The sequence below is a fragment of the Salvelinus fontinalis genome, chromosome 9, assembly GCF_029448725.1.
Source record: "Salvelinus fontinalis isolate EN_2023a chromosome 9, ASM2944872v1, whole genome shotgun sequence".
Taxonomy (NCBI): domain Eukaryota; kingdom Metazoa; phylum Chordata; class Actinopteri; order Salmoniformes; family Salmonidae; genus Salvelinus; species Salvelinus fontinalis.
The window spans coordinates 44860860-44875822 of NC_074673.1; the positions used below are offsets into that span (position 1 = coordinate 44860860).

The following is a 14963-nucleotide window of genomic DNA, read 5'->3' on the forward strand; positions in this document are numbered from 1 at the left end:
TGACGTTGACGAGACCTGAACATAAACTTACATAACTAAACATAAACTTACGTACAGGTAACAGACGACATCGAAACGAAAACGAAACAAACAAACGCTACAGTCCTATGTGGTACGAACATAACATACGGACACAGGAGACAATCACCCACAAACAAACAGTGAGAATGCCCTACCTAAATATGACTCTTAATTAGAGGCAAACGCAAACCACCTGCCTCTAATCAAGAGCCATACCAGGCAAACCGAAACCAACATAGAAACAGATAACATAGAATGCCCACCCAACCTCACGTCCTGACCAACTAACACACAAAAACTAACATAAATAGGTCAGGAACGTGACACTAACTTATTCCTTGCCATCCACTCTAAAACTAACTGCAGCTCTTTGTTGAGTGTTGCAATGATTTCAGTCGCTGTAGTAGCTGATGTGTATAGTGTTGAGTCATCCGCATACATAGACACACTGGCTTTACTCAAAGTCAGTGGCATGTCGTTAGTAAAAATTGAAAAAAGCAAGGGGACTAAACAGCTACCCTGGGGAATTCCTGATTCTACCTGGATTATATTTGAGAGGCTTCCATTAAAGAACACCCTCTGTGTTCTGTTAGATAAGTAACTCTTTATCCACATTATAGCAGGGGGTGTAAAGCCATAACACATACGTTTTTCCAGCAGCAGACTATAATCGATAATGTCAAAAGCTGCACTGAAGTCTAACAAGACAGCCCCCACAATCATATTATCATCAATTTCTGTTGAGGCTACTGTCAACCTTCTTTGCAAAATAGTGTGTTTTAATCAATTATTTGGTGACGTGTTTATATTTAGTATTTATATATATATTTAGCTTTATCAAAATGTTTTACAATTTCAATTTTTATGAAATTCACTGAGGATGGTGGTCTTCCCCTTCCTCCTCTGAGGAGCCTCCACTGACATGAAGTGGTAATAAATTAGTCAAATATAAATAATCAAAATAAAGCTGAAATAAACAGCTGCGTGGCTGTGGAGATACTAGTATGGAGTGATGATGAACAACTGTATACAAATCAAGTGGAGCGCAGGGGAGAGGGAGACAAGTCCTTAGTTAGCTCTGTCTGGCAAATTATTGTAATACACTTACAGTAAGAATCCATGGTGTCTCAATGTGTGTGGGTACAGTATGTGTTTGAGGATGTGTGTAGGCATACTGTATGTACAGGCGTATGCAGAAGAGTGCAATATTGCATGCAAGCTTACATACAGTCTGTGGGCGCATGTGTGTGTGACAATATCTAGCATCAGTGTAGACCAACTCGGGGAAGAGAAGGCGTTGTGTGTTTGGCTGTGCTGTGGGGTTGTCGGGTGGAGAAGACACTGTTTTGATTAGCTGTACTAATCCCCTCAGTGACAGGCAGGCAAGCAGGCAGGGATTCTTCATGGGCTTGGCCCGCTCTTGTGGGGCCTGCTGATGCCATGTCATGATTCATGATCATCCCCTGACAGACAGCCTCTCTCTCTCTCTCATTCACTCTCTCTTTCTCTTTATCTCCCTCTTTCTCTTGCTCTCCTTTCCCGCTCTCTGCTTATCACCCTACCCTTCACAGTTCTGTCGTCAGCTCCACACGAACCACACAAAGACAACACATCAACTAGATTGCGCCTGAAATGGCAACCTATTGACTAGTATGATTCCTCATGAAACTAGAAGAACCAAAAAAGATCATGATTTTGGGGGGAGTTGTATCCTTAGAAGGGTCCTTTGGAGGAAGGATTGTTGACATGTGTATCTTAAAGCATAATTGAGAAATAATTAATTGGTTTTGGAATATTTGTGACATTTTGGTCTTACCCAGGCCTCCTTTAAGACTCCATAATGTTTCATCTGTAGGTGCTAAAAAAGCAATTGTTATTGTCAGATAAAGCTTTTCTGCTTGTTCTGTAATATGAGTGGTATTTCTATTTCAATAAAAAATCTTACATGCATCTATGAATATTGAAAAATATAAACATGAATATTGAAAACATTTTATTTGGCCAATTTTTCTATATACTCTATGGGAATATCAAAGTTCCAGAGTGGGATCTCTGGTACTTTTATGATCCATTACCAACACAGTGAATGTGAAAATGGATTCAAAATGGTCGATGATGGATGAGCACTGATACAAATAAAAGGAGAGCTGTGATTGGTTACATTGCCTACTATGCCAATTTCTCTGTATAAAATGGGCCGTAACTTTAAAACTAGCATAGATCCCACTCAGGAACTTTGATATACATGTAGATTATATTTATTTCAAACACTATATTGAAGAATTAGCCAAATCTGAAAAGGTATATTTTCAATATTCATGTTCATATTTTTCAATTTCCATAAATGTACGTAAGAAATGTGTGGTTGAAATAAAGGGAATACTCATATTACATAGCAAGAGCTAAAGTGTCATATGACACCAACAGCTTTGTAGCACCTACCGATTAAACATTATGGAGTTTTAAAGCAGGCCTGGGTAAGGCCAAAATGTCACAAATATTCAAACTTCAATTAACTATTTCTCAATTATGCTTTAAGATACAAATGTCAAATAAATATGAACAATCCTTCCTCCAAAGGACTTTGTGAAATTCAGAAAATCATGGTCTTTTTTTGTTCTAGTTTAGTGAGGAATCACCCTCGTGCACTATACAGTATAATAATACCATTTCAGACACATTCCTAGACTTAAGCCTCAAGCCCCACTCTTCCACAGTAACACTCTGCTAATATTTGACACACCACGCACAAATTACACCAGCTACTGTGGAAGACTCCATTGACATCTTGACCCATGGCCACATATAGTAGGCTACTTGGCCAGACACAGACAGGTTACTTACTCCATGGTTCCCTTCACAGCCCGACATCTCCATGCCAATAACATCAAAATTAGGCATTCCAAATTGTTTGGGAAGAATTGAACCACAAGCATTTTTCTACCTGCTCTCTACAATGGTTGGAATCAAGCTGTGGCTTCTGGGCCCTCTGGCCAGTCCAGGGAAGCTTTATAGGGACCATTGTTGGTGGTTTAGACCTACTGTCGGAAGATACTAGCGTCACCAAAGGATGAGGTTTAGGAACTATCCCTGCGATGGTTTGCTCACTTCCCTACTCATGGTGGCCAGAAGGAAAGCTTTGAACCCTTCTGTGGAGAATCTGGAGATGCTACTCCCACCCTCTTTCTTATCTAATATAGATCACATGTTGCTACTCCAGCCCAGCCCCATCCCTATTCTCATCTTCAGTCCCACCCTCAGTACCAGCCCCAGCCAAGCCATAGCTACCTTTGCCTGCTAACATGAGCATGACGTGAGCTCAGTGCATCCACACCATGCGTTCACTGGGAGTGGTGTTAAAACAATAGTAGTCCCACTGGGAAAGCATGGCCTGGGAGAGGAAGTCAAACAAGGGGAACCACCAACACCATGGAAGACCATTGGAAAGACCACCGTCAATCTGTAGCACACCACACACACACACATATACACACATGGGCACACACATCACTACCATCACCACAAGCTGCAGCAGAGGAAAGCCCCTGATTCTGGACCACCACCTGTTCCCTGTGCTGCAGACCACAGAGCCACAAAACCCTTGTTTTTAAATGGAGTAGCTCCGCAGTCCACCTGCTGGCTGCCAGAATCAATCATCCTATCATGTCCCTTCAAACAGACGTCGTCCTCAATCTGACCAAATCAGAAGTGCACGTGTGATAGTGCAAGATCGTCTCAGTAATGCATACCTCTTCCTTCACCGTTCGTCTTTCCGAATATGTGTCATCTGATGTGCCAGTCATGACATACCATCAAGCTGGATCTACTTTATCTCTACCTGTTGTGGCGTAAGACACCACGTACTGCCACGACCACACAGCGTCTGTTGTGCGGTCGTGGCAGTACATGGTGCTGGGCTAGTCGCTGGGCTCCAGGACATTGGATTGGGTGAAGTGTTTAATTGGTTGTGATCATGTTTTCCCGAGCGTTGGGGGGTTGTTGTGTTTGCACAGATGCGGCTGGCTGTCAAGGCTGTCAAGGCTGTCACCCAGACGTGACAGAGCTGGGAAAACCTCTCCTGTGACACTGATGGATGACTAGAGAAGAGTGGTGCGGCTCTCTCGCAGTGTGTGGCTCGTTGTATAGCCAGTGTGTGTGTGTGAGAGTGGGTGAGACTGTGCGTCACTGTGTGAAACAGAGCCCCAACTCAGAATCATTTTCCCAAAGTAGCAGTGTACCAAACTTAAATGGTTTTACCCTGGTCAAAGTGGTCAGTCTATTAAAAGCGCTATTGGTGAATACAAAGGAGGACTTTCCTCTCACTCACAAAGTAGATTTATAAGCAACTCGTACAGATAGTTTACACGTCAGCTAGCTACAGAGCTAAGCCACAGTCAGTAGCCAAACGAACCAGAGCAGAGCACCACCACTGAGCTGAATAAAGCAAACTCTATAGCTAATCACGGACACAGACACTTCAAAGCAGACGGTCACTGACCCATGCCTTTGTCAGCAGAGCACGTCAACATGGCCGACTAAGGCTAACATGTGAGAGCTGCATCCAATAAGCATCCTAGAGTTTGGGAGAGAAGTGGCTCCTCACAAACAGGCCTTTCATGTGGTAGTCAGTTAAAGAACTCTAATGTTCCGCGAGACACTGAGGGCTAGTGGGGGAAATGAACAATACATTTAACCACATGAATCACAGAGCCTAAGATTACTTCTGCACACATTGGGCACGCACGCACATACACACACACACACACACACACACACACACACACACACACACACACACACACACACACACACACACACACACACACACACACACACACACACACACACACACACACACACACACACACACACACACACACACACACACACACACACACACACACACACATTCACACATACGCAAGTCACACACATTCTCTCGCATACATGCACGCAGTTTAACTTCTGAGGAGTGGTGAAGTAAGTCCCAAATACCAAAGGATAGTTCATTTATACCCCCAAAAGCAATGACACGATAACCACTGAACTCCATAGATGGTATCTGCACTCTATTGCGTGGTTGTTCGAGTTATGTTCGTGTACGCTTGTGTGTGGGCACCTGTGTGTCTGTGTGACGATACACATATGTATGTGTGCAATGTGAGACCTTGCGTGCGCCCATAACCTATGAGCTGATGACTGCTTGGCAGACTCTCTCCATTATTTCCCTGCTCAGTTCTGGGAAGAGACAGATGTATGTAGGCCATCCCTTCATCCATCAGCACAGTGTGCTGTCCCTTCATCCACCTTCATCCATCAGCACAGTGTGTATCTCTCACTCTCTCTCCCACTGTCCCCATCCCGCCATCCTCCCATCGCAGAGCCAAAACATCCAAGACGGCCAAACTATGTGTCACCGGTACACCCCCGTCCTCTTGGGGCCAGGCTTCGGTTCATCTCCCCCAGAGACAGTGAGCAGCGCTGGATCTTCACCAGACCAGTGGAGGCCACAGTAGAGGGATGGGCTCCTAAACTACAGAGGCTCCACATGTAGTCACACCCATTAGGGCTCCTCTCCTCTCTGTTTTACATAAACAGACTTAGATCTGAGCCTTGATTGCCACTAGTGTCCATGACTGTCTCAAGGCCTGTATAAGGACTGATATTAGTCATAGACATGTACACACGCACATGGAAATATGCACATCCAGACTGCTTGATATGCAAAAGTATAAGGCCATCTCTGTACATCGTAGCCACAATAATCTGTCAGGGAGAAGAAGGGCTTTGTTGCTTAAGAGGAGTGGAAAAAACATGGCGGTCAATAAGTTCATTAAATGGTGCTTTCCCACAAGAGTGGGACAAACTGACGCCAAATGTTTGGTGGAGAAAGAAGAGAAAGCCGTCCTTCATTGGTCTCCGAGGACAACCCAAAGGACAGCTCTCTAGAGGGAGACATAAAGGGCCACAGAAGACGCTGACAGCTCCCAAATGCCACCAGAGTGCAAATGTTATTAGAAGTGCGTGTCAGATGTACTTATGTCACAGGAGCATCCTTATGACGGAGAATTTCATGCTTTTCAATCCAAGGCTTCTCTTTCTTCTCCTCCCCACTCTGCTCTCACATGGAGACACATATGCGTTTGGTTAAAAAAAAAGAAGAAAAAAAAAGAAGCCTTTTCGTAATGCGAAATTAGGTCAGAAAACCACACATTTTTGGGGGGTCTCAGAGCAAATTAAAAATCCATCCGTCCAGGCCTCGGGACTAGGGAGAACCCATAGTGGTCTCCTGCTATTGTTATTTGTCCCTAGTCATTTGAGGAGTTACGTATACCGTAATACCCAAGTCAAGCGACGCATGGCCTAGCTAGCTGCATCCCTTTGCTCCACTCACCCACAATCTGTTCCTAGCCACCTTCCCTCCTTCTTTCTTTCCACTCACCCACAATCATGCCATGCTCCTGTCGCTTGACGATGTCGAAGGAGTTCTGGACGTTCCCCTCCAGAATGTCGAAGACAATGTCAGAGCTGAGTTGGGGGGAGGAGTGCGCCGGCGACATGGTTCTCAGGAAAACGATCTCTGTTGGAAGAAGATAACAATTAGAGACAAAAGAGCTTTACAGAGCTTTAAACCCTCATAATCAGGCTGGGATTGAAACAGCCAAGCTCGTGCCAACTTCTCCTCGGGGGAAGACAATTAAATGGGAGGCGGCTGAGCTCTGGGTTTATTGTGTGCAGAGGAGGTTATGACGGGGCAAATGGGTGTTCAGTGCTGTTGTTCAGTTGGAGGCCTGCAATTCCTAAACACCCCGACGAGGAGCTCATGAGAAACAACAAGGATTTAACTTCCCATGAAGTTGAGGATGAGTGTGTCTGAAACATGCACCACATGTAGGACTAAGTTTGTCTCGGTTTGTCTGTGTGTGATTACAGTGGTCAGTCAGTCAGATCCATCCTAAGTGACACTTAGTCATTGGTTTTGGGCTAGCGGCTAGCCAATACTTGATAGTGTTACCAGTACATTAACCTCATCCCCAGGCTTTGAATGAACACAGCTCAAATATATACTGAGTTTGGGAGGACGTTACAAGTACACTGTCAACAACACTCTTAAGCATTGGCTGATTTTGGGCAAGAGGTAACATAAAAAGGACTACACTTGCAAGTATTTTTTTAATATAACATACAGTGAAAAAAAACACTGGGTATGAAGAAAAAAAAGTTAGCTGTAATCCAAATAAGTGTCTGAGATTGCTCCCCTACCTTCTGGCTTGGTGAACTCCCTGAAGGTGGGCAGGGAGATGACAGTGTGGGAGACGGAGTGTACGGGGTCCAGGACACAGCCGATGTCGTTGGGCTGGCACGACTTCACACAGCGGATGGTGTCTGAGCGCTCAACCCTCGCCCTGCTAAGAGAAGAAAAACACACACAGCCTCTGACCTTTAGGGGTGAGACTATAAAAAGCTTTTAGGCACCAACCGCCTTCAGTTCCTCCCTGGTGATCACAATGACAGGGCATCCTCTTCAAAGGGAGAAGTACAACCGCACAATCAAGAACTCAGCAGGGCCTGTGAAACGACCGCTACACAAACACGATCTGTACGACTACAGTGGGGGATGCTGGGTATAGTGTTCGACATCAAAAAACCAATGGTACTGAATGTGGCTAGCAAAAATAATAAAACAATGACGGCCAAAGATCACATAGCAGGCAGATTGTAGCTGCCTGCTGGAGGCTTTGGTAGACGTTGATGGTTTCGTTTCTGATGCCACCGTTTTGTTGCGGAGAGAAGAGGAGTGAAATATGAAATACTAAGAGGAGATGGGAGAATGATGCACGACCTGCTCGCGGGAAAATATTTTGGATTTGTTGAGCGTGTGTCCCCGGCTTCGTATCTGATAATCTCCTGTGGAGAATTTATGGTACGAGGGGGATTCTAAAAGTCTCCTAAATTGTGAAGAACATGACTAGACAACTCCCAAGCGCTCCAAGCTGCTCTCATCCCATTATTTAAGACTGTTTATTACACAGTCTAATCAGTGGCAGCTCAAGTGGAGACCCCGCTGAAACAAACGCCACCCACCAGCATACCTACAACTACAGGGCCGCTACACTGCCAGGAACCTGTACTGGAATCTGAGAGGAACTGCTTCTTCACCACCAAGCACCGGGGACAGAGCCCCGTCTTTAAATCATCAATGCCCTGGAAACGACGAGAGAGGTCCTGGTTACGAAACATATCAAAACAAATTCTACAACTCAACGTCAGCTGTTATCTCCTCAGCTTGGTGGAGTGTGAGGATGTATTATGCTCTTCCCAATGAACTCAGCTTCTCCATGAACCTAGTCTAAACAGCCAAAATACCCTGTATGCCGCTTATATAGTCTCGTGTGGATGGGCTTCAAACAGAAGTTTATGCAATGTAAGTCACCCTGTAAGTAGCTGGCCACTGCCTACATGATTTGGCTCTGGTTTCCAAGAGTAACATGTATAGGTCCAGTGAACGTCCACCACTGCTCCAGTATAATATATAATGTAGCTACATAGTGGTTCATTATCTCTCCTCGTGGGACCTATAGGCTGCAGCTCAACCCCAGGCCAGAACCTGGCTCGGGTTGCACGGCTCCTTACATGGAGAGAGGGGAAAAGCCCCTGACAAAAAGGAAAGCCGCCACTGGGTAGGGGCTTGTAATTAGCAATTAGCGGCTGGGTCCAAGTTGTGCTTTGGTCCAGGCCAAAGCCACAAAATGTTCTCCAAGTTTATAATACTTCGGCCTGCAGCAGCGAGAGGAGAGAGCAGGCCCTGGAGGACAGGGCGAATGCTCTGCTCCGCTGGGCCACAAAGTAAATTGACGAGATTATAATGACCCAGGGTGAACTGCCCCTCGCACAGAGCGGGGTACATCAAAGACAAGACAGCAAGTGGAGAAGAGTGCTAATTATGGCCTCTGTGTGTGTGTGTGTGTGTGTGTGTGTGTGCGTGTGTGTGTGTGTGTGTGTGTGTGTGTGTGTGTGTGTGTGCGGGGGGGGGGGGGGGGGGCGTGCGTGTGCCACAGGAAGGCCCTTGCGTCCCCGGCCTCTCCTCTCTCTCTACAGCTCACGTGGCCCGGAGAGACCCAGCCCTACAGAAAAACCCCAATACTTCAAGACCAGAAAGGAAAACAGACTGTTGGATGGGATGGAAGTCCTCTGGTCAAGCGCTGCAAAGTTTTCTGGGTAATTATTATTTATAGCCAGTAGATTGATAACGCCCCAACACAAATACAGCAGGGCATCATTCATTCTCCGAGCGGTGATGTTGCTCCACCACAAATTGTTCAGACCACCGGCCAGAACCCAGATCCCCATAACTCAGTGTCAGAGTAAAGAAGAAAATCTAGTGTTCTGTAGCTGTGTCCCGACCGCCATGTTTTTTTTTATTTGAAGGATATCCCCAATAGAGAGGTGCATCCTTACTGCTCTGACAGGTCAGGAGGAACCTGGTACCCACACATGAATTTACAGTTATTTTAAGCCACAGCCTAGGGAGACTCTGACTAGTGGCCTAACGGCACGTCAGGCTATTTATACTGTGTGCTGGATATATTTCCCTGTCTTCCACGACTGCATCCCATCACCTGTCACTTACCCTGCCTTGTATTTGATTCACTGTGTGCTTGGTTTTATACACGCAGTACGCAGTAGAATCTATCTGTGCATTTCACATTATTCCTAAAATATCAATAGGCTTGTGCAGGATGTGAGACCGGTATAGAAGTATGTACATCCAACAGTTAACTGCTTCCACCAAATCAACCATGACTTGACAGTGCTAATTCGCCATATAAAACATTGATAATCACCTACTGGAATATCACAGTTCAATCAAACAGATGTGCCACTGAAGATATGTGTTTACAAATCACATGCTCTTGCCCCATACATTAACTGCATACTTACGTTACAGGTCATAGTGCCCCCAGCTATGTAATTCTCCTATTCAAAATGAGATATCTGATGCTGTCCACAAACATACTGTATGTTAGAAAATAGATACGGATTGAACGTCTGATTCAATTTATTCAACAAATCAACAATAAAATATTAGGACTACACCATGTAAATGATCATTCACAATACTGTACAGTAATCAATAGGCATCCCAAGGCAACTACCTCAATACACTACCCTAGAGTGCCACCTAGTGGCTATTCAAACGCCATACCTCCAACAGAGTACATTACATTTGGCCTGTCTTGCTGGGGAATACGTGGAATAAGCTACAGTAATCACAAAAACACAACAGGAACAAAAACAAGGAGACAAATGACAGCTATGCCGCTTTAGGTCTACGTCAGCTGTGTTGGTGTTTGCTTATCGTGGCAGTGTTTGCTCTGTTTTTGCTGCTATGCTACTACTCACTACTCTGGAACGGCATTATAGGGTGCTCCTGGACAACAAACACAAGGACTTTGGCTAGGTAGGTGCTGGTGATGCCGTAACGCAGCACTCTCATCTCCAGAGACAGCTCAAAGTCCTGCGGCTCGGTGATGGGCTGCACCACAGCCATCACGCCACCAGAGGGTACTCTCTGAGCGCTGAAGAAGCTGCCCTCGTTGCCGCCGACGATGGCAATCTGGACGTGGTCTCCGGGCACGGTGTTGGACGGGCCCATGCGAAAGACGTTAGTTGGCACAGGGATGTTGGTGGGAAAGGTGAGGTGGTAGTAGGTTATTCTCAAAGGCGAGGCCAGGCACTCGCTAGTCTGATTGCAAAGCAAGCGTTCACAACGACTGTAAGGAAAGACAAGGGCCAGGTACAGAACAAGACAAGACAAAGACGGACAGATAGAACAAACAGAGAAACAGAGAAAATAGAGAGGTATAAGTTTGATTTGCCGTGCATGGCATGCTGCTAGCTGGGTGGGGCTAGGTTGGTAGGGACAAAGTCACATCAGAATCAGCAGCCTTGTGTTTCTGTGGAACGGCAAGTGTCACTCTGCCCGCACATGCTTTAACTGAATCCTAACTGATTGTGCATCAACATTGGGCATGCACAGCTTCCATACAGAGGTAGGGGTTGGAGATGGGGTTGAGGTTGTGTATACACTATAGAGCAGTGGCCATAAAATAACTGATGCCTGATCCACACTATACCGACCCGACCATGCAGTGCTGGCTCTGATATTTTTATTTTCACATTATCCTTTCCATCCACATCCTGAATGTGTAACCAGGCCAGCCCAGTAATGCTTGACTCGGCTCAGTAGAGTGAAAAGGATTATGTTCTCTTGACCAACAAGGAGTTCCCTGAAATCATCCCCTTAGTCAATGAGAATTTAACTGAGAACTCCTTACCTGACGAGTTGTGACGTTGGCCATACTAACGTACTGCATACTTAAACTGCATACTACACAGTAAACCAAGAAAAGTTGAAATGACCAAGTAAAAACATTTAGAGTTAAATTCACTCTACTGGATTTAACCCTGAACAGAGTGATACGCTCCCGGGAGTTAGTGTTGATAACTGGAGTTAATTGGGACTAAGTACTTTCAACTCCATTAACAGTATCCAGAGACAGGGAGTTAAAACTAGTGATGCAGAACAAAGCTTCATGAAGCATTGAGATTTTCCAGACAATTCTGTTGAAAATAGGTTCTTTACTCAATGCTTTGATCAACACAGTGTACACTAGTGGCACCTGCTGGTCAAAATAATTTAGAGCAGCCAAATTATTATAGATGACATCCCACACACTGTAGTGCATACGCAGCATAACCTTTTTGTCTTCTACCAAACCAATACCGAACCAATCAGGTGGTTAAACTAGTGATGTTACATTTAATACCGGAGCTCTGAGGCATGTGTCAAAATCGCTAAGCAGTGTACTTCGAAGCAGTGTGCCGATGCCTGTATCACATTACCAGAAGCACGTGATCAATGACGTCCGAAGCGTCGTTTTGTCGGACAACCACCTGATTGGTTTGGTAGAAGACAAAAAAGTTATGCTGTGTATGCACTACGGGGTGTGGGACATCATCTATAATAATTTGGCTGCTCTAAATTCTTTTGACCAGCAGGTGCCACTAGTGAACAATAATAAACTTATTTTCGACACAATTGCCTGGAAAACCTTCAGAAAGCTTTGTTTCCCCATCACTAGATAAAACTATGAAGTTATCCATAGATGTGGGAGGGGCGTTATTGTCATATATCTCAGCATGCTCTGTTGCAGGTACATTTTTCAAAAATTGTTTGTTTCAATATCTGTGTTTTCACAATAATTGATTTTGATCTTATGCTACACAATGATATATGTAACATACATTTTCCTAAACTAATCTAATCTGTAAGTGGTTGGATTTATTGCAACTCTTACTGAGAAGGCTTTTCCAGTTTACTTTATGTAGGTAGTCTCTAACAACAGTACTCTCCTCCCTGCTCTGACATGCATTCTGAATGTGAGCCAAATCAAATCAAATGTTATTTGTCACATGTGCCGAATACAACAGGTGTAGACCTTAAAGTAAAAAATTTAAAATTAAAACATAATAAAAAATAAGAAGTTGTGGGTGATGTGAAATTGCTGGACAATCCTCCCTTTAAAATATATACCAACAAAGAATGGATGTCACATTGCAAGCTACCTTAATATGACACATTAATATCACACCCTTAAATGTGACCATGTAAACCTCCAAATAGTGTTGAGTTTGATGACACAGGAGTTGAATTAACTCTTACGATTATATTGTGAGAATGAACAGTACTCGAAATAATTAACTCTAGAATACCGAACACCCCTGCAGAGAGTTGAAAAAGTAACCGATTTATTTTAAATTAATACTGTACAAAGTGAACCGCAATGACGCAGAGTTAAATATCTACGTTAAATTCAGCATATACAATTGTGAAAAAATAACTGTTGCCAGAGTACATTTTACTCTTTCAGACTGGTACCAAATGTTATATGTGGCAGAGTAAAATGTTCTTCAATTACAGTTAACTTTACTCTGTCATTTAAACTGTGTATGTACTCATCGTTACATACTATTTAGCACATACTGTTTAGTAAAACGTATGCAGTATGACACGGCCGCAACGCAGTGGTAGCTCCTGACTGGCTGAGCAGGTGGGGCGGGGCCGAGTGTTGGTGGATTTTTCCAAATTCAACAGACATGCATCGCATTATCCATCCTGATAATAACCATCCTGATAATAACCAGCCTGATAATAACCAGCCTGATAATAGTTCAATTCCAATTAGATTAATTTCTCTAAGCTCTGAATAGACTAAGAATGCGTTATAGGCCTATTCAGGCTGGTTATAGGCAGACTATCACATTCGACCTATACCGTAGCCCATATAGCCCGTCTAAAAAGGACTGAAGACAGAAACCGATAATTTGGTTTCATGTCAACATATTTATTAGTGAAACCAAAGTGCTGTAACACATATAAATGAAATTAAACAGCCTAGAACACACCTCAAAACGTTTCATATGTTCAAATCAAAAGGCTATCGGACCGAAAAACGTGGACAGTCGGGTGCATTGCAAATTCAGAACCGCTGGACAGCAACATAATAATCTAAAGCACTGATCATTGGGAACGAGATCAGAATAACTGCTAAGGCTTGAATAATTAAATAGGTAGCCACGCCTACAAAAACAAAAACCAATCCAGACGTTCAAATCAAAAGGCCTGATTAACATGACATCAGTACCGCAGCCACATCCCCATTCCCCGGTGCTGACACATTCAGAAATAAAATCAAATGCAATTGTATTGGTCACATGCGTCAAATACAACAGGTTACCGTGGAATGCTTACTTAGAAGCCCTTAACCAACAATGCAGTTCAAGAAATAAAAACGTACAATAAAATTACAATAACGAGGCTATAAACAGGGGGTGCCGGTACCGAGTCAATACAGGTTAGTCGAGTTAATTTGTACATGTAGGTTGCGGTAAAGTGATAATGCATAGATAATAAACAGCGAGTAGCTGGGTCAATATGTAAATAGTCCTGGTGGCCATTTGATTAATTGTTCAGCAGTAATATGGCTTGGGGGTAGAAGCTGTTAAGGAGCCCTTTGGACCTAGACTTGGCACTCCGGTACCGCTTGTCGTGCGGTAGCAGAGAGAACAGTCTATGACTTGGGTGACTGGAGTCTTTGACATTATTTTGGGCCCTTTGACACAGCCTAGTACATAGGTCCGGGATGGCAGGAAGCTTGGCCCCTCTGTAGCGCCGTACGGTCGGATGCCGAGCAGTTACCATACCAGGTGGTGATGCAACCGGTCAGGATGCTCTCGATGGTGCAGGTGTAGAACTTTTTGAGAATCTGGGGACCAATTCAAAATCTTTTCAGCCTCCGGAGGGGGAAAAGGTGTTGTCGTGCCCTCTTCACAACTGTCTTGGTGTGTTTGGACCATGATAGTTTGTTGGTGATGTGGACACCAAGGAACTTGAAACTCTCGACCCGCTCCATTACAGCCCCGCCGATGTTAATGGGGACCTGTTCGGCCCTCCATTTCCTGTAATTCACGATCAGCTCCTTTGTCTTGCTCACATTCAGGGAGAGGTTGTTGTCCTGGTACCACACGGCCAGTTCTCTGAGCTCCTCCCTATAGGCTGTCTCATCGTTGTCGGTGATCAGGCGTACCATTGTTGTGTTGTCAGCAAACTTAATGATTGTGTTGGAGTCGTGCTTGGCCACGCAGTTGTGGATGAACAGGGAGTACAGGAGGGGCCCCGGTGTTGAGGATCAGCGTGGCACATGTGTTGTCGCCTACCCTTACCACCTGGAGGCGGCCCGTCAAGAAGTACAGGATCGAGTTGCAGAGGGAGGTGTTTAGTCCCAGGGTCCTTAGCTTAGTGATGAGCTATGTGGGCACTATGGTGTTGAACGCTGAGCTGTAGTCAATGAACAGCATTCTCACATAGGTGTTCCTTT

At 44.5% G+C, this 14963-nt stretch overlaps 1 protein-coding gene across 2 annotated transcripts in view; it reads right to left on the reverse strand.

The window, feature by feature from the left end:
- The window catches only part of LOC129862678 (fibulin-1-like), a 51652-nt gene that overhangs the window by 11738 nt on the left and 24951 nt on the right, over positions 1-14963 (reverse strand). Inside the window, exons 15-16 of one of the 2 annotated variants that reach the window (XM_055934562.1) lie at positions 7285-7430; positions 6464-6601 (exon numbers count right to left, since the gene is read on the reverse strand). In XM_055934562.1, coding sequence (XP_055790537.1) covers positions 6464-6601; positions 7285-7430 — 284 coding nt within the window. Of the gene's footprint in view, positions 1-6463; positions 6602-7284; positions 7431-10063; positions 10797-14963 lie in introns of those variants that run through there. The other variant, XM_055934564.1, reaches the window with a different exon arrangement.